The sequence below is a fragment of the Prionailurus bengalensis genome, chromosome X (genome assembly GCF_016509475.1).
Source record: "Prionailurus bengalensis isolate Pbe53 chromosome X, Fcat_Pben_1.1_paternal_pri, whole genome shotgun sequence".
NCBI classification, from domain to species: domain Eukaryota; kingdom Metazoa; phylum Chordata; class Mammalia; order Carnivora; family Felidae; genus Prionailurus; species Prionailurus bengalensis.
The window spans coordinates 124,840,252-124,867,712 of NC_057361.1; the positions used below are offsets into that span (position 1 = coordinate 124,840,252).

Consider the following 27,461-nt stretch of genomic DNA (forward strand, 5'->3'; position numbering starts at 1 on the left):
GGGTATTTCCCCAGGCATGCAGATGGTTAGTTCCACAAATATATTTTCAAAAATTGCATGGAACTTACATGTCTCATATGCCAAATTGTTCATTTTATAAAAACATCCCAATAGAAACACAAATTGTCCTTTGGAGTCTTGAAATTCCACAATGGAAATATTTCCTTAGTATAGGAATTCCACTGTGGTGGTACACCTGGCGAACAGATTTTACCTTGTTTCTGGCTTCAAAATTACTTAGATGTTAGAGATTAAGGGCATATTAATATGTGGCTCATACTGTTTGCATGAAAGAGAACATTTTCTTACATAGGTAATTCTGAGAGTGACACATTTGTAATGAATAATAATTGTGATTCTTGGTTTTTTCCTGTTAGAAGTATGTCTTTTCTGTTTTACTTCTTTAAAATTTCACCTTTATTGAAATATATTTGACCTATAAAAATTATGGAGTGCTTCGTGAAGTTGGCTGTCATCCTTGCATAAGGGCCATGCCAATCTTCTCTGTATCATTTCAATTTTACTATGTGTGCTGCCAAAGTGAGCACTGCTTTCCACTCTTCTTTAAGAGAAAGGTTAGGTGTGAGCCCTTTATCGCTAGAGTTGTGCCCAGGTTTTTGAGCAGGCTGTGTTGGGGACATTTGGGGGAGAATTTCAGACTAAAACCCATGAACCAGCTAGAAATGACCTCTGTAGTTAACCACATTCGTTTTCCCCTGGACCCTTCATAACAGTTTGGGGGGGTGGATCCCAGACTGTTATTTATATCCCAGATATCATTCAACATTTATTGTTAAGTTTTCAAAGTTTCCTTTCTGTCATTTGTAAGCTAAAATGCATCTTGTCATTGAAGGTGCTTGAGGATGGAAAATAAAGCAAACCAAAGACTCAGTGAAGTCATCTTGGCGATTCCCAGTGCTCCTAAAACCTATGAAAAGCCCTGAGATGTCTTGTAGTAAAAAAATCAGTTTCACTATATTTAACTCAGCATTTTCCAAATGTACACAACCAAGTAGCACTTCATTTTTGTATTTGCTTCATACTTATTAACATCCTTTGGTGTTGTGTTCTGTGGGAGCAATGACCTTTAGGAAGGTCTGGGTTACTCGTATTAGGCCATTTAACAGATGTGAGCAATGGCATCTGAGCCTTGTATTCTTGAACTCCCCAGGAATAAGATTTACTTGCCATCTCTGAGCAAGAAGATTAGTAGCAATTAATTGCAACTTCAAACTTCCTAGGACAACTGGCCATGAATGTTTGCATTGATTTAGGATCCAGCAGGTTTGAAGGTAACAAAAACTCCTGTGGTATCTCTAGTAGGTTCAGAAACTGGGCTTCTAGGCTTAGCACTTTCTCTGCTTCAGAGGTGATAGAAAAATATGACCAGCCCCTAAAACAAAGAATGACATTTGTTGGCACAGTCCCCTCTACTCTTAGGTGCTATTGCACAGGGATGACAGTTGCCAGAGATTTCTCCTCCTCTTCCTCTGCACTGCATGGCTTAAAGAGGGTGGACTTTGGTAATCATGTCCATGTCCTTGGGAGAGGAAGTGTGGGGAACAGCATCACACCTGTGACAACAAAGAGTTTATTTCCCTCCCAAGGAAGCTTGGAGGATATGTTACTTCAGAGAAGAGTTAAAGAAAAGAGTTTCAGAATACATTATTTGATTTTTTTTTTCTTTTTGAAGAATCATCTATTGAGCCATTAGGGTCACAGACTAAATCCAATTCCATGTTTCTGAGAACCCATCTTTTTCCATGGTAGAAAATTGAGTTTGCATATGGTTTGACAAATTCACTTTTCTTTAAAGAAACAGTAAAAAGTAATCTTCCCAGTCTGAAAAAATTTTGAAATCCTTGGTATCAGGTTTCAGTTAGTTTTCTTTTCAATGAATATGATTGGAATTTTATTTAATATATAATTTTAAAAGGTCACTGTTTTTATAGCATATAAGGTAGATCTAACATGGATAGTTTCATAGCAAATATTTATTTTTTGAGCCAGTAAAGGCTCATAATTAAAAACCTTGAAAGTTTGGGGTGCCTGAGTGGCTCAGTCAGGCATCCAGCTCTTGATTTCAGTTCAGGTCGTGATCTCATGGAACTGAGATCGAGCCCCATCTTGGGATTCTCTGGATTCTTTCTTTCCCTCACCCTCTGCTCCTCTGCCTGCACACACACACTTTCTCTCTCTCTCTCTCTCTGTCTTTCTCTCTGTCTCTCTCTATAAAAAAAAAAAAGAAACTTGAAAGTTCAACATAAGCCTCTTACTTAGGTGTGTTGTATCTTGGTCATTTTAATAACATTTTTGAATTAGTGGAGTGACTAGATTAACCTTTAGTTTCTGTAAGTTCTAATATAATGTGCAATGAAATTTTACCCCTACATGACTAATAATGAAGAGTAAAGCATTATGCAAATCTATAGAATCCAAGTCAAATGATAAGTTATTACTCAGCTTTTGTAAGGAGCAAAGGAATAACTCTGTAGGAACCCCACAAACCTCAGATGTTTTTGGGAAGGAGGCATACTGAAATAATCATGAGAGTAGCATGGGGATAATCTTGATTTGATTCTAAAATTTTACATAATAATTTGCAAATTCCAGTGTTTTAGCCAATATTAAAGCACGGTTACTTCATTTATTTATTTACACATTCAGTAACAATTTTGGGGCAAAAATGAGGATGGGAGGTCAAGAGGAGATGTGCAGACAAGAAGGAGCTTCTAAGCAGCCCAGTTTAGGAGCAACAGTGGCAGCCTGGCAGCCTGGCAGCCTGACCTGTCTCCAAGAAGTGCCTGCTTATGGCTCTGCCTATCCCTATATTCCCAGGACCCAGATACAATCCCAGCGAACCTGGGTGCTGAGTCATGAAGCACGCAAAGTTGCTTCCTTGCACCGGAATTCAGGCATCTAGGACCTCTAGACATATGTGGCCATTATTCTGGGACTAGTGGTTCCTTTCACAGAAAAAGAACGGAAAGGAGGAAGGAAGGAAGAAAGGAAAGGAAGGGAAGGGGAAGGAAGGGGAAAGAGAAGGGAAAGGGAAGAGAAAAGGAAAGAAAAGGAAAGGAAAGAAAAGAGAAAAGAAAGGGAGGAAGGAAGGGAAGGATCTAAGGTAGGGAGTGAGGAAGGGAGGGAGGGAGGAAGAAAAAAGAAGAAAGAAAGAAAAACAAAGAAAAAAGAAGGAAAGAAAGAACGAGCTTATCTTCTAGAGTCTTGGAGACTATACTTTAGTGCTTTACATTATTTTAATTGTTAGACACAATTATACACATTGATTTTCCTCAATGGAATGAAATTGAAGTTCTCTTGAAATATAATGGATCAAAATAGTTTTTTTTGATAATGATTTGTTTTTTCTTCTGTAGGAGTTTCAGGTCTGCTTTCTCTGTGGCTCTCAGAATGACTGCCCAAGCTTTCACTAGCTAGGGAACCGTGAGCTTCACTATGGCAGAGCTCAGGAGGTTGCATTTATGAAAAAGTATGATTACTTTAACCCAGGTGTTCCCTGCTACCTATAACATCAGATTCCAGCTTCTGTGCCTCTGTTCCTATGTTCTCTCTGTGCCCTTAATCTCTGTTCCTTCTCCTCAGCTTCCAAAGCACTTTATGTGAATTTAAATTTCAGCAGTTTCAACCTTGTATTCTTAGTTGTCTATTTACAAGTCCGATCTCTCAAAGAGCAGTCCATATCAACTTAATCTCTTTATCCCCCAGGGTCTGCCATAGAGTCCTCACTTTGAAAATGTCTAACAAATGTCTAATGAATAAATGGGATTTAACTTGTACACAGCCCTTCAGGAAAGATGTGTTGTCTGATGAGGGGAAGCATTCCTTTACTTCCACAATTGAGTGTCTACCTTTTCCTAAGAGTTATATGGGAAAGAGAACCAGGATATTGGGATATAGGAGTTTCTCCTGTTGCCCTTCCCCATTAACACCTTTCTTATACTCCTTCCTTTACAGATAAACTATCAATTACGCTTCGTGAGTTTCTCGTTCTTAATTTTTGGTAAATTCTTGGGTTGATTCTTTTACAAGTAAACCAATATTGGAATACAGGGGCTAAGTTATAGAAAAGGAGAGAGAAAAAGAACAGGGTAGAGGAAGAATGTGTCCATTGACTAAGCCTGGAAGGAGAGGCAATGCACAGCCAGCTCTGTTAGCTCAGTTTTCTGCAGTATCAATGAGTAGTTGGCATAGATAGGACAGAGTTATGATGTGTGAAGGATAGACAGGGAAACTTTTCTGTGTAAATAGCTGACTAGGAGATTTCTCAACAATGTGTTCTTGGGTCTTGAGTGAATCTAAGAGTATTAGCCTTGGTTTGATGCCATCATCCAGTTGGATAATGACAGCAAAAAAACATGCAGGGGGGCTTTGGGAGAACTCTTGAGTGGGAAAGAAGTGTAGCAGAGGCTTGAAACCCATCATCTCCAACCACTGGAGGGAGCCGAGGGAGGAAGGAGTCGATGGAATGCACTGCAAGATTCTTGCTGTTTACAAAGACTGAGTACTGCTGCACTTCAGCCTTGATGCTGTCTAGAGTCTTGAAGTTCACCAGGCTGTCACTCTTTGCTATAGACCAGAGATTCTCAAATACTCAAATCTTGTGTCTCACAAATCATTGTCAAGGGACTGGGCTCTCACCTAGATAGAAACCAAACTCCCCTATGTTTTTCAGCAAAGGACATTGATGTGTTTAGACAGTTTGTCAGAATATTTATGATTTTTGGTGAGTTTCAAGGACATGATCATTTGCAGAAAGGTATTGGACATAAATGTGATTGCTACATAACTTCAAAGTAATTTGTTGATAGGCTGGGAAACCAAAGTTAGGAGAAACATGAGATGTTCGTGATTACTCCTAGTTGGCTAGAAGGTCATGGGTGGAGGATGGAGTGGGGGAGGGTGGGAGGAGGGTAGGTGGGAGATGACATGTGACATTTGCAGATGGACAAGAGTGTTGAAAGAGGGCCCATGCCAAGTCCCTAAGAGGCAGTGCATTAGTGAATGAATGCTCAGGCACTGCCACTGACTGTCAGGGTGGTCTTGGAAAAGTTAGCTAACCTATCCAGACTCCATTTTCCTCATGTGTAAAATGGGGAAGATAATAATAGAGCCTTGGATGTAGCAAGTGTTTAATAAATGTCACCTAATATTATTACTGTGTTCAACTTTTTTGAAAAATTTTCTGTTGTCGTACTACTATAAAGCTAAATTCAGTAGATAAGGCTGAGTCTTGGCCCCATCCCAAAGGAACTTTATTGCTTAAATATAAAAATAACATTATAAGGAGGTTGTTTTCATCTTCTGGGAACTCTTATAGCAAGAGGCCTGAAGACAGATTCTCAGCAAGTTCTAGCCCAGTCTCTGTGATTTCAAAGAGAAGAGATAGAAACAAACTCTTGGTAATTAAATTGAAAAGTTTGCAACATTTTTCAGTTCTGTGTGTTTCTTGGGAATTCAGACTGTCTTAACATGATGAAATCCTTTTTTAATTGAGGGGTTATAACTATTGGTCTAAATGCCTCTTCCTTTATTGACTGTCAACTACACGAGGGCAGAGACTGTACCTTCCTTGTCCCTGGACTCCCACGTTCAACATTGCCAAGCCTAGCACAAAGTAGGCACTCCATGAATGCAAATAAGTGCAGTGCTTTAGCTTTTCAAGTTAAGGTGCTTTCGTATATCCGAGTCCTAAAAGAATTCAGACTAAGTCTAAGGGAAATCAAAGGAAGATCTAAAAGAGATAGGATAAAAATCTACTGGTGCTCCCCTGTTAGTTCTTGCTAGATTAAAAAAAAAAGTCAATTAGGAGAATATTATACATTTCATGGATTATTAGAAAATCAAAGTTGGTGTAGAGTGGCATATATAGAAATGTAGGGATTATGAGCAATACTTTTAAAAGTACAAACTTTATAAGATGACTAAGTTTGGAGATATAATATACAGTAATGTCAGTGTCGTTAAGAGTACTGCATTTTATACTTGAAATTTGCTGAGAGTAGATCTTAAGTGTTCTCACCACACAAAAATGATAATTAGGTGAGTTGATAAATGTGTTAATTAACTTGATCGTGGTAATCATTTCACAGTGTATGATGTATATCAGGTCATCATTTTGTGCACTTTAAGTCAAACTAATGTTGAACTTGAGTGGAGATAACCCTGGACAATTAAAGAAGGTGTGGAACAGAACTTTAGCCATTAGATATGAGAGACTTGGAATCCGTTTATCTTGTTTAAATGCTTCCATAGGCCATTACCCATCCTCTGACCCTTTGAAATAGCTTAAAACATGATAGGGTTGGTAAACCGTATACAAAATTTGCTTTGGACATTGACCAGGCTGGATTTCTCTGAAAACATTTCTGCTCTAAAATCCTAGGACTCTTAAGGACCACATCCTTTTGATTTTTGGCATTCTAAATTCCCATTTCCTTTCTTCTATCATCTGGGTGTATAGGACCATATTCTGCCATTGTGAACTTTGCAAAGAGAAAGGAGAGCTGTGAAGGTGAAGCAGCTGGCACTAGCTCTCTCACAAGAGGTAACATGAATTCTCTCTATCATCTTTTGTGCTTATACACATTTAATTGGATTAAACAAATATCCAGTAATTTGTACATATAGAGAACAGAAAATCTGCCCTGAGGAAGCTTACGTTCTAATGCACACAGGGCACAATGCATGTATGTATGTATGTATGTATGTATTTTTATTTATTTTTCAGAGAGACAGAGACAGCACGAGGGAGGAAAGGGCAGAGAGAGAGGGAGACACAGAATCTGAAGCAGGCTGTAGGCTCCAAGCTGTCAATATAGAGCCCGATGCAGGGCTTGAACCCATGAACCATGAGATCATGACCTGAGCCGAATTTGGATGCTTAACTGACTGAGCCATGCAGGCACCCTGGCACAGTTTATATAGGGGTCTTTAAAGGAAAGACTTAGGGGGAAATCTGGGAAGACTTCTTGGAAACAGTGACCGAAGGATGGAAGGCAGTCTAGTGTAGTTTTTATTTTTTTTATTTTTTGTTTTAATATTTTTATTGTTTTAAATTTATTTGAGAGACAGAGACAGAGACAGAGAGTGTGCAGGGAAGGGGAAGAGAGAGAAGGAGAGAGAGAATCTCAAGCAGGCTCTGCGCTGTCAACTCAGAGCCTGATGTGGGGCTAAGACTCATGAACCATGAGATCATGACCCGAATGGAAATCAGGAGGTGAACACTTAACCAACTGAGCCACCCAGGCACCCCTAAGTATAGTTTTTAACTCCCAACAACAGACTCCTTATATTCAAATCTCAGATGGATCACCTGCTAGCTGGGTGATCTTGGGCCACCTTACTGTGCCTCAGTTTCTTGATAAACTGAGATGACAACATCAGAGCCTACCTCATAGAGCTGATGTGAGAATTGAATAAGTTACTTGTTGGAGAGATCAGGGCCACTTTGTAAGTCTGGGATAGTGGGAGATCAAAGGGAGAACTTCAGGAAGAGAGGCAAGATTAGGTTGGTGTATTGGATTGTATCGGCTGCTACGTGAGGATGGACCGAAGCAGAGTAAGAGTGGAGACTGATGAGAACAGGGTGGTTGCGGGAACTGAACTGAAGGGCCTGAGTCTGAGAGGTCTGACATGGAGGAAAGGCAGGAGAAGGCAAATGTGAGCCACAGTGCAGAGGTGGGCTCCAGAGTCAGGCCATGGATGCTGATCAGATGGGCCCAAACGAGAGCAGACAAGGAAGAGAGAGGTATGAAAGGTAATAACTTGACAACTTTTGTTTGTAGGAATAGAGTGTTGATGCTCATGCTTGAGGAGTATTGACATATAACTGGGTAAAGATGAAGAATTTGACTTTATACTCCTTTTAAATGGTTGTTGTACAATATGGTAGAAACTTAATTCTGGAGAACTTCTGTTGTTGAAACCAAGGGAAATAAATGTTGGGTTTTCTTCATAAATAAGGAAAGGAAAAGAACAAACATTAGATGCCTCCCTGTTGCTGATCACCCAAATTCTTGCATAGCCTTGGGATTCTGAATGGGACAGGCTTGTGGAAGGGACATTCAGTTTGATCCCCGACTAGGAAGCAGATTACTTAGGGGATTCATGTATAACCCAGGCAAAGGTGGGAAACAAGATGTAGAAGATTGCACCTGAGTGGGTAGCTAGATAGTTCAGAAGTTTCCCATTTATTCATATGCTGTCGTCCATATCAATTGGGCTTCCAAAATAGTTTAGAGATCTGTCAGAATAATCATCTCAGAGTTTAATAACAGAGAAAGAAAGTGGGTAGTGGAACAAGACAGGGCAAACTCATTTTCCCTGAGGTTTGAAAAGAAGTACAGAGGAGATGATGAAACAAATGTTTACAGACTGATTCAAATCCCAGTTCTGTCAGGTACTAGCTATGTAACCTCAGAGAAGTTATTTAAACCCTAATTGAAAAAATTTTTTTCCAGTATTATTGACTCATATGGAATTTAAGAAACAAAACAAAGGGAAAAAAAAACCCAAAATGGACTCTTAAATACAGAGAACAAACTGATGGTTGCCAGAGGGGAGTAGGGGGATGTGAAATAGATAAAGGGGATCAAGACTACACTTATCTTGATGAGCACTGAGAAATGTATAGAATTATTGAATCATTATATTGTACAACTGATGCTAATAGAATTTCAATAAAAAACAATGGAGAGAACTTGGTCATTAGGTAAAAAAAGAGTTTTTTTGAGATATAATTGACACATAACCATGTTTAAGTTTAAGGTGCACAACATAATGATTTATGTATATATTGCAAAACGATTACCACAATAAGTTAACATCCATCACATTACCTAGTCACAATTTTTTTCTTTGTACTGACAACTTTTAATATCTACTCTCATGGCACCTTTTAAATATACAATACAGTATTGTTAACTTTAGCCACCAGGCTGTAAATTATACCTCCAGAGCTCATTTATTTTATAACTGGAAGTTTGTACCTTTTGACCATCTTCTCCCATATCCCCCACCCCCATCCACCACCTATAGAAACCACCAATCTGTTCTCTGTTGCTATGTGGTATATATTTTTAAGATTCCACATGTAAGTGAGATCATACACTATTTGTCTTTATCTGTCTTTTTAAATTTTTAAAAACTATTTATTTTTGAGAGAGAGGGAGAGAATGAGAGAGAGTGCAAGCAGGGGGTGGGGGACAGAAAGAGAGGGAGACAGAATCTGAGGCAGGCTCCAGGTTCTGAGCTGTCAGCACAGAGCTCTATGTGGGGCTCAAACTCAAGAACCGTGAGATCATGACCTGAGCCAAAGTCAGAAGCTTAACCGACTGAGCCACCCAGGCGCCCCTCTCTGTCTCAATTCATTTAGCATAATGCTCTCAAGTTCCATCTATGTTGTTGCAAGTGGCAGAATGTCCCTCCTTTTTATGACTTGTTGGTATTCCATGTGAGAAATGGAAGTAATAGCACCTGTCACATGGTGCTATTGTGAGGATTAAATGGTAGTTTTTGCAATACACAGAACCTAGCATGTATGTACTAAATTCCATAAATCTTGGTGATTATGGCTCCATCTCTGCTGCCACTGTCCCACCGCAAGTCTTCAACGTCTACCGGCTGAACTCAGGTCTTCTAACCCCATGCTTCTCAAAGGTTAGTGTGTGTAGGCATTACCAGAGGTCTTGTAGCATGAGGATTCTGATTCAGCAGATCTGGAGCAGCTTGAGAATTTGCTTTCAGGCAAGACCAACCATGCTAGGGGTGGGGGGCACACTTTAAAATGCAGAAGTCTAATTGGCATCCCTTCTTTCAGCCTCAACTTCTTTGTAATCATCTAACTCATTCCCAGGGTGATCTTCGTAAAATACCAATGTTGATTATGTCTTTACAAAATATCAATTCAAGTAATAGCACTTCCAAGTGTTCCCACAGGATACTAGGGTAGATCAAATTCATACTTCTCCTCAGCCTATTACTCAAAACTCTTTGCTTCTGGCCCCAACTACTTTCCTAGTGCTCTTGGTTTCAGTTACACTGTGTTGCTTGCCGAACAAGCCTGGCACTTTATTTTTGGTTTTGTTTTGCATTTTTTTATTGTGGTAGTAGAATACACATAACATAAAATTTATCATTTTAACCATTTTTAAAGCATGCAGCCGAATGGCGTTAAATGCATTTTACATTGCTGTGCAGCTATCGCCACTCTCCATCTCCACAGCCTTTCCATCATCCCCAAATGAAACTCTGTACCTGTTAAACAGTACCTCCCATTTCTCCTCCCCCCAGCCCCTGGTAACCACCATTTTGCTTTCTGTTTCTTATCATACTTTGCTGTCCATTATTTCAGTGAATCTTCACAACAGCCCTGTGAAGTGGTGCTATTATTATTCCCATTTTGTAGATGAGGAAACTGGGGCCCAGAAAGGTCAAGGTAATTAATTTGCCTGGGTTCACATGCTAGGCATCAGTAAGAACAGTTTGATGTCACTATACCATGATGTTTCACCTTGGTACCTCTACTCAGACTCTGTTTTCTGCCTGTGATGTCCTCTCCTCTCCATTTAGCAGTTGAGGTCTTTTGGATCCATTCCATAATTGTCTCAGATGCCTTCTGTGAAGCTTCTAGCCCAGTAGTGATAATTCCCTTGCCTTGAATCCATGGATTTATGTAGATGTCAGTCTTTCCCATAAACCTATGCACTGCCAAGGTATAGTGGGCACAGGGATTAAATGAATTGCTGAAATTTCAGAAATGGCAGGATCATGGAAAGGTTTTATAGAACATCAAGAAACTTAATTGGAATAAGATTAGAAATTTAATGGATTGCTGATTTCTTTCAGGAACATGTTTAGTTTTTCCAGCACCATATAAAAACTGGAAATATCCTGCAGGAATGTTGAAGAATGTACGAAACTTTTGCTTCTTAGTATTGCCTCAGACTAAGAGAACATACAGAATTCGTAAAACTGTAAAACCAATAAGAGATACACTTGTAGATCCAACTTTGTTTTTCTAGATTGGGGTTTGACTGCCTTCCTTCCTTCCTTCCTTCCTTCCTTCCTTCCTTCCTTCCTTCCTTTCTTCCTTTCTTCCTTTCCTTCCCTCTTTCCCTCACTGCCCCCCCCCCCCACCTCTTTCTCTCTTTCTCTCTTTCTTTCCCTCTCTGATTTTTAGGAACAGAATTAGCAGGATGAGAGTTGTTTGGCAACCTTTGGCTGTTCATCAGCATTTTGCCAAGTAGGACTCAGTGTTTGTTTATTTATTTTTTTGGTTAAATTATTCATTCACCAAACATTTATTCAGCATATATATTCTTCCAGGAACAGGTTGGGGTGCTGAGAATGCAACAGTAAGCACAAATAACCTGACCCTGTCCTCAGAAGGGACCACAGAAGGGACACAAAATGAACATCTGCTTTGGTCTAGGAATGAGCGGACATTTTACTTGTGGAGGTGTATGTGCTCCTATGCAAATAGGCTCATTTTCTCCAGTGCCTGGCTTCCCCACCACCTTATCCAGACCAAGGCCCATGACTGTGCATTGAGAGCTTGCTGAAAGAACTCAGGTTTGAGAAAGAAAAGTCACCCTGATCCTGTTTCTGGGTCTCTTTTGGAGCATGACTTTGCCACTTGCCCTTTCCTGGCTTATTTGGTATGGTATTTGGCACCCATATTACATAATCCAGTTGATATTAATTTCCATTCTTAATTTTATCCATTGGAAAATCATGTTCCCTTAAGATGGATGAGTAACTGATGAAATATAGTCTTATGAGATGTAATTTCTGAAGAAAGTTTTGATTGACAATAAATTGGAAAATTCCACTGACTTGGTTGATATATTTATGCCATACACATTTGACATCATTACTGTCTACATGAAAATTGTAAATATTTCATTCTTTCTCACTGATTAAATATCTTTAATAAACCTTATATGAGTAAGAGACGATGACTTCATTCAAATTTATGAAGCATGCCATCATGCATTTTCCCCTATACACTTAAAAAAATCCCTAGAATCATATTGATATTTGAAAGACCACTTTACTTGAGCAATTGTTTATTTAAAAATGTGTGTGTGTGTGTGTCTGTCTAAAGGAAGAGTTGGTCCCTGATAATGCACAGCAAATTTTATAACTACAAATATATGGCATGATTATCTTCCACAATGGTATTTTAAATACTCTGAGGTTTTTATTTTAAATAAACAAATATTGTAACCAGAGTAATACCCTAAGATGGATTCACTGTTACATTCTGCTTTTCTTCAGACCCTATCTGGTTTTCTTTAGAATTCCATATAAACATTTTAAATGATGTTTACGTCAGCCAAACACTTTCTGGCCATTATTGGTCTGTGAAGGCCGCAAGGATTTCCTTCTCTGTCAGTGGGGCCAGGCTAACTGACAGATAGATTGGTGGGGCTGAAGCAGGGGGTGGGGGGCAAATTTATCAGCAGAGCACAGTTAGGGCTGTGGTGAGCTAGGACTAAATCTGCTGACTGGCTCATTAGGCCTCCTGGTGATGGCCTGTGATTAGGCAGCCCTACAGAGAAGGGAGTTGTTCCTTGGTTACGACAGAGCACTAACTAGTTAACCTCAGCCTCTTCAGATGTGGCAGGGGGAAGATGTGCTCTGTTTCTTGCTAGACCTCTCTCTTTATGAAAGAGAATATTTTTCATGATTGCATTTGTTATCACCAGAAACTACTGCTGGCATTTTCAACTGAATTCTCCCCATTTATGCTGGAACCCCTATTTGTCTATTGCTCTTTCTGTGGCACTTTTAGTAGCCCTGCTCTTTGCCCTTTTCAGATTTATTCCAGTCCCTTGACTGCTGTACTTTTTCTTGTTGAACCTCCCCTATTTCTGCCTGTAACTTCTTACTCAATCTTTACATTAGGGCCCAACATTTCAAGCACTTTCTCTGGCCAATATCAGTGCCTCTTTTCTTCCTTGGTGCTCAGGAAAACTCTAAGCAGAGATCAATCTGACCTTTTCCCTCCTCCATTCCTACGTGTGGGCTGTTTGTTGCTTTGGAGAAAATCTTGCTTCCGTGCAGCTTAGTACCACTATAGAGTCATGCTCTGCCACCACATGTTGTTCATGATGAGGATACACATTAAGTGGCATCATAGCCTGACTCCGTCACTGGGCTGAAATACCACTTACTCACGACATGTTAGATTTATCCATCTGGCCCACTGCATGGTGATTGACCTCCTCAGGGTTCTCTCTTGTCTCAAGTGGCATCAAGAAACCTCTGCATGGCCAGTTGTTTGCCCTTGATTCACTCCCTGAGAAGACTGCATCTCCCTCACAGTCCTTTAGATTGTATACTGCTAGTAATACTAACATCTCTAATTAAAACTAAAATTTATTGGGTGGCTATTATGTGCTAGACACAGTGCTAGCCACTTTTATGTCCATTAGCTTAATTATCACAGAAACCTTGGCATGTAGGTATGATAATTCAGACTTTACAGTTGAGATGATTGATAGACATAAGGGTTAAAGAACTCACCGATGCCACACAACTATAAAGGGATAGAGTTGGGATTTGAACCCAAGTCCAGTTGATTCGAAGCCCACACTCTTCACTGTTCAGCACTGGCTCTATATTATTTTTGAGAGGTGTTTCTTAATTTTGAATGTTACACATATAGCAAACTTAAGAAATGCAAAAAGCTGGAAAAAATAAAATAAAATAATTTAAATAAAAATAGTTTTAATCACACATCATTCCATCACTCAGAGACACTTCTGAATGTTTTCTTTTCTGAGTCCTGTTTTCTACACCACATTTTATTTGTTCATGTATGTATCATATTTTACATGGTTGGGATAATATAACATATACTATTTTATGACCTTCTTTTTCACCAATAACAAGTATTTTTTCATAATACAGATTCGTTACAAAATGCTTTTCAGTGGCCTCTGCACTGATTAAAAACACATAAAAAATCCACCAGGGAATGTTGCAAATGCTGATACTTTCCATGAAATAAGAAATGTAATTTTAGGAGAAAGGATAAAGAAAGCTGGACTCCTAGTGGTGGGCCAATGCAACAAGTGTAGACATTTCACATGGAGCTTCATTAAAATTCAGCTTTATAAATCCTCAAGCACAACAAGCAAAGGTGGATGAGTCCAAGTATTTATCTGACATTGTGGAGATTTATTGGAAAGGTCATCATCAGCCCTAAGATATGTAAGTAAATCCCTTGAATTACATTGCTATAGTCTTTATTCTGGTTTGCATCCAAAGAAAGTCATGATCTTGCTACTCAGCCTTATTTTCTCCCTTCCACAGCTGCATAGTGTAATCACTATGGGCCTAGCTTGAGTCCTCGAGTTGGTCTCAGGATGTGTTTGCTTTGATTCTAATAAGATTAAACCTTTAGTGGCATTTAGTCCTGATCTGTTTCTACTGGGAGCTGATGGCGCATGTTATGCGTGTCGCACAGGCCCCAGATATGGCCCCTGCAAAATTTTTCAAGAATATTAGCAGCAGGAGCCCAGATGTGATCAGCAAGTCCCTTGTCTCCAGAGAAGACTGATATTGCCATGGAAGAGTCTGGTAACTTACTTGGCTCTGGCAGTTTAAAGACTGAGAGATAAAGTAGAGATTCCTTCAACTGTGGATCTTATCCCAACTGAACACTGATAACCTGTGTCATCACAATTTTCACACTAGGAAGTATCTGCATAAATTATTCTCAACTACAGAGAGCAAATGATTAATTACAGAAATTAGTTCATGGTATATTCCCATTATCCATCGATTCAGTGTGTTTTCTTGTGAACTAAAAGAAAAAGTATGTGTATGTGCATGTACACACACACACATACACCCACTCCATGGTAGAGATTTCAAAATTATAATGCTTCTTTTGTCATAAACCAGATTTAATTTATGCATAGAGCTGTTCCTTAATGGGTGTCTTTTGTCTCATTATTCCATACCTGTGTTTTGCACCACTATTCATTTACTGAAATACTATAGCTTTATAGTAAGCCTCAGTGTCTAGTAGTACACATCCTTTTACACTGTTGTTGTTCTTCAAGATTATTGTGGGTCTTTCTGATTCATTGCTTCTCATAGGAATTTTGTAATAAACTTGTCAAGTTATATAGAAAAGCAAACTTAAGCAAAAAATCTACTGAACTTTGACCAGAATTACATTAATTTGTAGATTAGTTGGGGAGATCTGATATTTTTATGATATTGGGACTTCCTGTCCAGGGATATGGCATATCTTTCCATTTATTTAGGTCTTCTTTTGTCTGCTTTAACAAAGACATTTTCTGTATAGTGTTTTAGTACCTTTTTGTTAAATTAACTACTGAGCACTGCATAGTTTCTTTTCTTTTTTAAATTTTTTTAATCTTTATTTTTATTTTTGAGAGAGGGACAGAGTGTGAGCAGGGGAGGAGCAGAGAGAGAGGGAGACACAGAATCTGAAGCGGGCTCCAGGCTCTGAGCTGTCAGCACAGAGCCCGATGCGGGGCTCTAACTCATGGACCATGAGATCATGACCTGAGCCAAAGTCGGATGCTCAACCAACTGAGCCACCCAGGCGCTCCTCTTTTCTTTTTTTTAAGCAGGGTAATAGTTTTTAAAAATATTTTTATTATTGAAGTATAGTTGATATACAATGTTATATTCGTCAAGTGCACAACATAGTGATTTGACATTTATATACATTATGAAATTCTCACCACAGTAAGTATAGTCCCCATCTGTCACCATACAAGGATATTACAATATTATTGACTATATTACATATGCTGTAGTTTTCATCTCCATGATTTATTCATTTTATAACTGGAAATTTGTACCTCTTCATCCCCTTCACCTATTTTACCCATCCCCCACCCCTTCTCCTCTGGCAACCACAAGTTTTATGATTTCTATATGAGGAAACCTATAAATTTATTTAAAAACATGAAAAATGATTTGTTTTTTGTTTTTTTGTTTTTTTTTTTTAATTTTTTTTTCAACGTTTATTTATTTTTGGGACAGAGAGAGACAGAGCATGAACGGGGGAGGGGCAGAGAGAGAAGGAGACACAGAATCGGAAACAGGCTCCAGGCTCTGAGCCATCAGCCCAGAGCCTGATGCGGGGCTCGAACTCACAGACCGCGAGATCGTGACCTGGCTGAAGTCGGACGCTTAACCGACTGCGCCACCCAGGCGCCCCGAAAAATGATTTGTGTAATTAAGGAGATATAACTTTTCTTGGAAATACATAATACCATAAGTATGTATAATGCAATTTTAATAAATTACAATCCGATTATTGAAGTTTGGGGAATTAAAACACAATTTTCATAATCATTCAGTTATAGAAATGTCTAATTTCCTTTGTTTAGATCTTTTTCAAAGGTTTCTTCTGTGACCCACAAATTATTTACAAGTATGTTATTTAGGGGCGCCTGGGTTGCTCAGTCGGTTAAGCATCCAACTTCGGCTCAGGTCATGATCTCACAGTCTGTGAGTTTGAGCTCCGCGTCGGGCTCTGTGCTGACAGCTTGGAGCCTGGAGCCTGCTTCAGATTCTGTGTCTTCCTCTCTCTGACCCTCCACCATTCATACTCTGTCTCTCTCTCTCTGTCTCAAACAAATAAACATTAAAAAAATTAAAAAAAAAGAAGTATGTTATTTAACTTCCAAGTGTTCAGGGGTTTTCCTGAGATTTTTTAATTTATTATTGATTTATAATTTATTTATTTATTTATTTATTTATTTATTAATGTTTCTTTATTTTTTGAGAGAGAGAGCAAGCTGGGGAGGGGCAGAGAGAGAGAGAGAGAGAGAGAGAATCCCTAGCAGGCTGTGCACTGTCAGAGCCTGATGCAAGACTCGAACTCACAAACCGTGAGATCATCACCTGAGCTAAAACCAAGAGTCAGAAGCTTAATTGACTGAGCCACCCAGGTGCCCCTTGATTTCTAATTTAATTCTATTTTGATAAGAGAACATAATCTGTATGGTTTTAATGCTTTAAACTTACTTAAACTGGTTTTATGACCCAGCATATTTTGGATCTTTATAAGCGTTATACATAGAAATGTATATTCTATAGTTGCTAGGCGTCATGTTCTGTAAACATATGGGGCCAAGTTTGTTGGCACTATGGTAAGTCTTTGATACCCTTACTTATTTTCTGTTTACTTGCTCTATTGATTACTGGTAGAGAAGTATTGAACTCACCAACTATAATTGTGGATTTATTTCTTATTTTCAGTTCTTACTCTATTTTGAAGCTTTGTAATTAGGTGCATATCTATTTAGGATTCTTAATGTTTCCTTGTTTGACTCCTTTATCATTGTGAAATGTCCCTCTTTTTCCTTAGTACTATTCCTTACCTAAAGTCTTGTCTGATATTAATTAGCCATTCAAGCTTTTTGTCATTGGGATTACATAGTATATGCTTCTATTCTTTTACTTGTAACCTAGCTGTGTCTTTCTATTCTTTTACTTGTAACCTAGCTGTGTCTTTATAATTAAGGTATCTTGTAGACACTAGAATAGTTGACCCTTGAACAATACTGGTTTGAACTGCATCAGTCCACTTATGTGGATTTTTTTTTTAAAAAATACAGTACAGGACTATAAATGTATGTTCTCTTCCTTATGATTTTTTTAAAACATTTTTTTCTCTAGCTTACTTTATTATAAGAATGTAATATGTAATACATATAACATCCAAAATATGTGTTAATCAATTCTGTATGCTATCAGTAAGGCTTCCAGTCAACAGTAGTTAAGTTTTAGGGGAGTCAGAAGTTAAATGTGCATTTTCAACTGTGTGTGTGGGGGGGGGGGTCAGTGCCCTAACCCCCCATATTGTTCAAGTGTAGTTTGGCCTTACTTTTCTATCCAACTTTAGCAGTCCCAGACTTTATATTTGTGTAAAATTAATATAATTATTTTTATGGTTAAGTTTAAGTCTACCTTCTTGCTATATGTTTTCTGTTTTTCCCATTTGATCTTCGTTCTCTTTATCTTCTTTTTCTGCTTTTTTTTTGATTAAATGAGTATTGAATTAGCATTCCATTTTCTCTCTTGATTTATAATTTGTATCACATGTGCATTTTATTTGTTGCTCTAGGCAGTTTGTAGTATACATCTTTAATTTATTACTGTGTGCTGTGAACTCATACTGTGCCACTTCACATATCATGTAAGAACCTGACAATAATACATTATTATTCTCTAATCTCCTGTCTTTTGCATTGCTATTCTCATAGGTTTGACTTCTACTTATATTATAAAATTGAATTTTATTTGAATTATCTTGGCAATAGAGATGAAAAAAGTTCTTTTGTATTTATCTACATGTATATTACTGCCAGTGCTTTTCATGTATTTATGTAAATCTGAGTTTCCATCTGGTATCCTTTTCCTTTTACCTGAAGTACTTCCTTTAACATATCTGGTAGTGCTAGTATGTTGGCCTTGACTTCTTTCAGATTTTGTTAATCTAAAGATGTCTTTATTTTACCTTCAGTTTATTTGAAGGGTGTATCTTTGTTGGATATAAAATTCTAGTTTGATTCCAACTCCCCTGAGCACTTTAAAGATGTTTCATTTTCTTGCTTGAGTTGTTTGGTAAGAAGTCAGGCAGAGGTCATTCTTTTTTCTCTTATATTAAATGTGTTTTTTTTTAATTTCTGTTTGCTTTTAAGATTTTCTCTTTATAATTGTTTTTCAGCAATGATATACCTTGGTGAGTTTTCTGTTGTGTTTATATTCTTGGATTCATTGAGCTTCTTGAATGAGTTTATATTTTCATCCAGTATGGAAAAAAATGGCCATTCAAATTTTTTTGCCTCCCCCTTCTGGGAATTCAGTTACATATATTTTAGATTTTCTGATATTATCCCACAGTGGGTTTCTGTGCATTTTCTCAGTCTTTTTTCTCCACTCTGCTGGATAAAACTCGAGTCTTCCAGCCATGTGTAAGCTGTGATTGTTTAGTTTTGAATTCACCGGATTTGTTCTTTCCTTGGTAGTTGTTCCTTGACTGGTCTTTTAGAGTGTTACCTTGCACAGGCACAGGTTAAGTATTCAGCCAAAGATTCAAGAGAATCTATATTCAGATTTCTGGAATTTGTTTGTTTCACCATAACTTTTCTCTTTCTAGTATTCTGCTTTACAAATTCCACCATCTTGGCTTTGGTAAGATTACTGTACTCTCCTTGGGATTGTGCTTCCAGAACAATCTGGAAGTATCTTTAGGTAGAAACTTGGGATTATTGTAGGGTTCATCTCATTTTTGCTCTTACCTCAGGGATCATAGGCATGTGCTGCCTGCTGTCCAGTGTTTCCAAATAGGTATTTCCTCTAATTTGTCCAGTTTCTTGGTTGTTCATGGGCTGTTCCCATATCAGTTATTCCATGGCCATAAGCAGTAGCCCCTATAAATTTTTGTTTCTATTGTATCGTAAAAAAATATTTTCTAAATGTGGTTGCTGCTATATAGGAACAAAATTAACTTTTACATATTAATCTGGTATACAGCAATCTTTCTGAACTATTTTATTATTTTCATAAATTTCAGAATCTCTTAAATTTTCTATGTAGGTAATCACAGTGTTCATGAATTAGGACTTTTATTTTTCCTTTCCAAGAGTTACTCATTTTATTTCTTTTTCTTACCTTAATGCATTGGTTAGTACCTTTAGCACTATATGTTAAGTGTCTTAGTAGCCACATTTATTTTTTTCCTGAATCTAAAAAATTTCTTTAATGCTCCACCTTTAAGTATGATCTTTGTATGTTTTTGGTTTTTTCCCTTTATCAGGTTAAGGAAGCTTCTGTCTATACCTAGTATGTTAAAAATATTTACGTCTGACTCTTGATCTCAGCTCCGGTCATGATCTCATGGGTTTGTGGGTTCAGGCCCCACATTGGGCTCTGTGCTAACAGCACAGCACAGATCCTGCTTGGGATTCTGTTTCTCCCTCTTTCTGCCTCTTTCCCACTTGTGCTCTCTCTAGCTCTCTCAAAATAAATAAACTTTTAACAAATACTTTTAAAAATTATATATATATATATATATATATATATATATATATATATGTTGAATGATATCAAATGAGTTTTCTGCATCGACCAAGATGATCTTATTCATTTTTTCTTTTTGTCTGGTATGTTGAATTATATTTTTCTAATGTGAAATTATCTTAGTATTTCTAGAATTAGCCCAAATTTTAAAATACTCTCTTTGTTTGGGTTTGATAATTTTAAGTAGTATTTTTCTTCTTTATCATAAATAAAATTAGCTTATAAAATATCCCCTTTTGATGCTGCCTTTTTCTGGCTTGGTATAAAGAAGTACTAGGATTATAAAATGAGTTGGATGAGTGACTTTTCTGTCTGTTTTCTGGAATAATTTGCATGAAATATGAGATACCCATTATTTAAGTGTTTATAAGTGTCAGTTTGTGAAACCATTGGGACTGTTTGTTTATATTAGGTTAGATTGTTTTTCTGTGAATAGATTTTTAATTATTACATTAATTTATTTACATTTATATGATTTCTTCACATTTTCTTTGTATTATTAAATAGGTTTAATAGGTGAAAATACATTTTTTCTAGAAAATACTCCATTTCATATCTGTTTTAAAATTTATGGACATAGATCAGGAGACTATAGATGCTGGAGAGGATGTGGAGAAACGGGAACCCTCTTGCACTGTTGGTGGGAATGCAAATTGGTGCAGCCGCTCTGGAAAGCAGTGTGGAGGTTCCTCAGAAAATTAAAAATAGACCTACCCTATGACCCAGCAATAGCACTGCTAGGAATTTATCCAAGGGATACAGGAGTACTGATGCATAGGGCCACTTGTACCCCAATGTTCATAGCAGCACTCTCAACAATAGCCAAATTATGGAAAGAGCCTAAATGTCCATCAACTGATGAATGGATAAAGAAATTGTGGTTTATATACACAATGGAATATTACATGGCAATGAGAAAAAATGAAATATGGCCTTTTGTAGCAACGTGGATGGAACTGGAGAGTGTGATGCTAAGTGAAATAAGCCATACAGAGAAAGACAGATACCATATGGTCTCACTCTTATGTGGATCCTGAGAAACTTAACAGGAACCCATGGGGGAGGGGAAGGAAAAAAAAAAAAAAGAGGTTAGAATGGGAGAGAGCCAAAGCATAAGAGACTGTTAAAAACTGAGAACAAACTGAGGGTTGATGGGGGGTGGGAGGGAGGAGAGGGTGGGTGATGGGTATTGAGGAGGGCACCTTTTGGGATGAGCACTGGGTGTTGTATGGAAACCAATTTGTCAATAAATTTCAGAGAAAAAAAAATTTATGGACATAGAATTGATCATACTGCTTTTTATCATCTCAAGTTCATACATATGCACTTTTCATTCCAGAATGTGTCTTCTCTTTTATTTCTTGATCGATCTGGTATAACAATGTTTTATTTTATTGTCTTTTTTTTTTAAGAAACAGATTTTTTTTTACCTGTTCTAGTATATCCTTTTATCATGTTGTTTTCTCATCTTACCTTTATTATTTCCTTATATTCCCTTTATTTGGCTTTACTCTTTTTTTACAATTTGCTTTGTTGACTACTTAGCTCATTTATTTTCATTTTTTTCTCATGAGCATTTAAGGGTATAAATTCTTTGGTGTTGCTTTACCTGCATTTTACAGTTTTTAATATGTAGTATTTTATAATACTTAAGTTCTAAATATTTTCTGATTTCCAGAGCTATTTAGAAAATTTTGTTTTTGTTGTTGCTATTGTTTTAAATATACAGATCTACAGGGTTTATGTTATCTTTTTGTTCTTGATTTCTAATTAAATGGCATTGGGGGGGAGCATATGGTTCTTTGGTGTTTGTTGATCTGTTTTATGGCCTAGAATGACCTAGCTATCTTTCATGTTCTGAAATTTCACTATGATGTTTCTAGATGTGGTTTTATTTTAATTTATCTAGATTGGATGACATTTTCCATTTTGGAAAAATTTTAGCTATTATCTCTTTACTGACTTTCTCTCATTCTTGCTATTCTCTTCATCTGGAACTGAGATCTATATTAGGCCTTCCCATTCTCTCTTGCATGTTTCATAACCTCTTGTTTCATATTTCCCACTTTACTGTCTCTCTGTAAAGGCAATATGATAAATTTCTTCATATCTGTATTCTGTTTACTAATTTTCTCATCCGGTTTTTCATAATACATGATTAATCCTTTTGAAATGAATTCCATTGAATATGTTTTTATTTATTGAATCTCACTTTTGTTCTTTTTCATGTCTACCTGGCTTTTCTCATATTTTCACTTCCATCTATTTTGTTTTTCATATTTCTAAACACAATTATTTTTTATAATGGCTTTCAGATCTTTTAATGATTTGAAGTTCTTGGAGGTCTCATACTGCTTGGGTGTGGGTCCTAATTCTGGTAAATGGTGGATTGTTTCCTTATACATCTTCCCATTCTGGATGGTGAGCTCATCTTCAGTGGTGCCTTATCTGTGGAGATTTGGTAGAACTTGGCTTTAGAGAGTATCTGTCCAAAATGGGTTTGCTTTTCCATTCTCCTGGAACCCTATTAAGTCTAAGGGCACCCTTTTTTTCCTACCCAAGAGAACATGCTGAGATAGCCAAACTTCCTTCTTTTCTTCCTTTGCTGCCGAGAGAGCTTTTTAAATTAAACTGTAGTCTCTGAGAGTCATGCCTATGTGTAGGGAGAAGTTGGTGGGTTTTAGTTTCAATGATCTGCTTGAATTCTCCTTTACCTAGCAGGGCCTTAATACTCGAGGTCTTTTGTTGCATGGCTATGCTTCCCTGTCCTCACAATAGCACAGGTTGGTATACTAACCAGCTTTGGTTTTCAGCGTCTTCTCACTATGTTACCCCTAAGCTTTCCTTACTTTTTTGAGAGATTTTAAGGGATGTTTGTTATATTTTAGGTGCTACTTCTTACTTAACAGACATGTATTTGAATGTCATTGACTTCTACTCTGAGATTTTGACCTTGAGGTGATATGTGAGTCTAATTATACAATTCAAAGCAGAGGACTTTGGTGATTTCAGTGCCATTTTTATATGCCCAGGATTTCTGTGATAGCAGCAATAAATGCAGATTTTGTCTATTGTGGCATGGTATTGTATATAGATATGAAACCTAACCCACATCAATCTTTGTTTCATTAAGTGTTCTTCAGGTTAATAGAAGTTAAAAGAATTTTAAGGATATGGAATTAAGCTTACAGATACTTACTTTTGGATTAAGTTGTGTAACTTCACAGAATGTTTTTGTAACTTTTTCAAATATATTCATTTGTAATGTTATTGTGACAAACATTCATTGGGGATCAGACAGTAAAGCAAATCTTCAACATATACATAACATATGAGAGGGTTATTGGTACTTAATGAAATTCTATCTTTAAAAGAAATAGGCATTCCTTAAGGGAAAGGTGCTATGCAATAGAGAATTTTGATTAGTCTTATTGCTTTATTGTGATTCATCATAGACTGATTTCTTAGTAAAATGTTGTTCCACTTTGATTTCAGAATTCTTTGTTACATCACTGAATAATGGATGAGTCTGAGAGAGAAAAAGAGAAGAGGTATGAATTCATAACTGACTGATATTTCTGTCAAAGCCCTCTCCCCTGTCTTCTGTTCCTATTTCACATCTAGCAAAATCCTACTTCCTCGGGGGAAGCCTGACTCAGGGAAATTTGGTATCTCCAGTGGGTTTTCCATAACCCATAGCCCCAACTCTGTTATAATACTAAGTGGATTACCTATGTAATGCATAGGTAAAGCAAATATTCCTTGAAAACCTCCCTCTTCAAACTGTGTCCTCCACCTTATACAGTGGTTGCCCAGAGCTGACACTACATAAATGATTTACACTCCCTGATAGGTTTAGAAGCCTGTTTTGGGTCCATGGCTTGCCTAGAGCTTAAATTCATACATGTTTGGAAAGATAAATTACCTTATTTTTCCAATTCAAGCATCTAAAATAAATTCCAGTGCACTGATCAAAAAGTTTTTGTCCAAATTTTTCAGTATGATCTGTTTTTCAAAGGTAAAAAACAATCTCAATTAGCATTTTATTGCTCAGCCTTCTCTCTGAGAAGGAGCAATGGCTTTGCAAGAGCCTCTTGAGTAATTACAGATCATTTAGAGAGATTTTTCTTTAATGAGAAGTACTCTTGTAAAAGCAGGTAAGAATATATGGTGGAACAAAGGTCCACCATTTAAATTCAAGTTAATTTGGATTGAATTTATTTTATATAATTCATAGGTCACCGTGCCAGACACTGTGCTGGGCTTTGCTATGGAAGACACTGAGACAGATCTGGTCCCTACTCTCATGGGCCTCACAGTCTAAATGAAATTGGCTTTCATTTCCTCATTTTATTTATTTTATTTTTTTATTTAAGAAATATTTTTTAATGTTTATTTATTCTTGAGACAGAGACAGAGCGTGAACAGGGGAGGGACAGAGAGAGAGGGAGGCATAGAATCTGAAACAGGCTCCAGGCTCTGATCTGTCAGCACAGAGCCCAACAGGGGGCTTGAACCCACAAACTGTGAGATCATGACCTGAGCCAAAGTCAGACACTTAACTGACTGAGCCACCCAGGCGCCCCTCGTTTCCTCATTTTAATATTGGCAGTTATTGTTGTCATATGAATGATCAATGGACTGGAGTTTTGCTCAGATGTTGACATTAACAACTCCCTTTCTCTCTTATTTCTCCTCCATCCATTGTTCCACCATCTGAATTCTTAGACCTACCCTTACCATTAACAACCTTGATTGTTTTTTGTCACTTAGGGACGTATCTAAAATATCTGAAAATAAAAAGAAGGACCGGTATAGTTCCTTTTTCAGAGAACTGCGTGCCATAATTCAAGCTCATGGATATCCTGTAAAAGGAGACAGATATAAAACATCACAGCACACTACTGACCCTTCACAGAAGAAGGAAGGTTTGGTCTGAGCACCCTAACCCATTCATATAGCTTTTTGATTAGCCATATTGAAAACTAGTTGTGGGTGGGACAGCTGGATCTCTTCCTTTACTTCAAACATCTTTGGGAGAGATTAATGAATAGAGGATCTCCAGAAACACCTTCTTTTTTAAAAAGAAGTTTACTTATTTTGAGAGAGGGTGTGAGTGGGGGAGGGCCAGAGAGAGAAAGGGAGAGAGAGAATCCCAACCAGGCTGAGGAGTCCAACTTGGGGCTTGAACTCACGAACCGTGAGATCATGATCTGAGCCAAAATGAAGAGTTGGATGCCTAACTGACTGAGCCACCCAGGCACCCCCCTGAAGCATCTTCTAATACACAGATACTTAGTTTCTCTTCATTCATAAGTTTATTAATAGCCAATGCTTAAAATGTTATTAAGGTTCGTGGAAAAGTAGAATAAAGAAATGAGAATTAATAGAAGTATACCAGGCAATAATAATGCAGATTTATGTATCTTAGGCAATTGAAGCATATTGTAAATGTGGCTAAGGGGAACATGGCCCTGATGGTATAAAATAGTACCTATGATACCTAAGCAAGCTTAATTCAAAACATCTGAACAGGTTATACCCATATGCATATAATCATACTATAAAAATATCTTACCTTAAAAAAATATTTTCTTGACCCCATGATACTTCTGTTACTCTGTTTCTGTGTCCTCTTCACAGTACAACTTTTTGAAATGACTGTAAGACCTTTTCCCCGCATCTTCATCCTTCATTCTTTTCCTCAATCCACTCACTGAGGCTGCAGCTCTCACAACTCCACTACAGCTACTTTTGTCAGGGATAACAGTGACCTGCACATTGCTGATTGTTTGGCCCTTAACTCTCCTCATCTTCCGTGGCCTTTCAAAAACATTGGACAGGCGTCCACTCCTTTCTTCTTGAAGTACTTTTTTCTTGGCTTCCAGGATAACACACTCACTTCGTTTCTCTCTTAGCTCATCTGCTGCTCCTTCCCGTTTTTTCTTTCTACTTTTCTACTTCCCCTTTCAACTTCTGAACACTGGTGTGGCCTAGAACTCAGTCCTTGGACCTTTTTTCTTCTATGTCTACACTCATTTCCTGGGTAATCTCATCCAGTATCCTAACTGGAAGTGCTACCTGGATGTCAGTGACCTCTGCTTTATAAGTCTATCTCTAGCCCTGACCTACCTGAACTCCATACTCGAGAATCATACACGTTATTAAATCAGCAAGAGTTTCCCATGTGATTTCTTCACTTGGATATCTAATAGAAAGGTTATTATGGTCATAAAGGAACTTGTGGTCCTTCTCCACTTCATTGCCTCTCACACCCACCTACCCCCTCCCGGTTCTCCTTATTCCAGTAACTGGTACCACCAGTCATTCTTCCAGTGGCTCAAGCTAAAAATCTATAAATCATTCTTGTGTCCTCTATTTCTTCCACCTCCTCACCCAATCCATCAGCAAGTCCTTTTGGTTTTGCCTCTAAAATATATCTCAAATTTATTCACTTCTCCCCATTTCCATAGCCTTGGTATACCAACTTAATCCAGGCCACCATCATCTGTTACTTTTGCAGAAGCTTTCTGACTAGACTCTGCTTCCACTCTTGTTCCCCAATTTGATCTATTTTGCACAAACAGCCATAGTAGTCTTTTAAAAACGTATGTCACCCTCCTGCTTGAAAGTATTTCATATTCCATTCAGAGTAATGCTAACTCCTTAACATATACCCTACATGATTTGGCCCTGCCTTTCAGACTTCATTTCCTACTACTCTATCCTTTGGTCACCCTACTGTAGCCACTTTCACCTCCTGTCTGTAATTTAAATAGGACAAATTCTTTCATGCTTCACTTAACTTACTGCTTCCTCTGCTCAGGATGCTTTGCTCCCAGGTTTTGCTGTGGCTGTCTTCCTGTCACTCAGAGCTTGGCTCAGATGGTACCTTCAGTCAAGCTTTCCTTGATCACCCAGTCTAAATTATTGTACTTAAAGGTATATGAAATTATTGGTTCCATTGTCCATGTGTTCATTATCTGTCTACCCCTCCACCAGTCTATAAGATACAAAAGGATAGTTACCTCACTTGTCTTGTTCATACTATATCCTGAGCCTCTAGAACAAAGTAGGATACATAGTTGGAGCTCAGTAAATATCAGTTAAATGAATGAGTGAATGAATGAGGTTTAATTTAACAAGAATTACCAAGTTCCATATTATTAATTAAATACTGGACACTGGTGTGTTTGTGAAGAATTGGATACAGTGCCTCTCCTGCAAGCAAAACAAGAATAAATTTATGGACAATAGTAATGTAGATAAGCCTTTTATGGTTGATTGATAAAATACATTGGTTTTATTTTCTTGGAAATATGTAGACTCTTTTCAATCTCATTTATTTCTTTGGA

At 37.6% G+C, this 27,461-nt stretch overlaps 1 protein-coding gene and 1 non-coding gene across 3 annotated transcripts in view; one reads left to right on the top strand and one right to left on the bottom strand.

Annotated features, from left to right (window-relative positions):
* Positions 1 to 27,461, top strand: part of PASD1 (PAS domain containing repressor 1) — a 121,345-nt gene that overhangs the window by 18,617 nt on the left and 75,267 nt on the right. For both annotated transcript variants that reach the window (XM_043571213.1, XM_043571212.1), the window contains exons 4-5: positions 23,602 to 23,657; positions 24,880 to 25,034. In XM_043571213.1, the coding sequence (XP_043427148.1) occupies positions 23,626 to 23,657; positions 24,880 to 25,034 (187 nt within the window). In that variant the 5' untranslated portion in view covers positions 23,602 to 23,625. The remainder of the gene's footprint in view (positions 1 to 23,601; positions 23,658 to 24,879; positions 25,035 to 27,461) is intronic.
* On the bottom strand, positions 442 to 548 carry LOC122478066. The gene has a single exon (XR_006295833.1). It is a non-coding gene; the product is annotated as a U6 spliceosomal RNA (small nuclear RNA).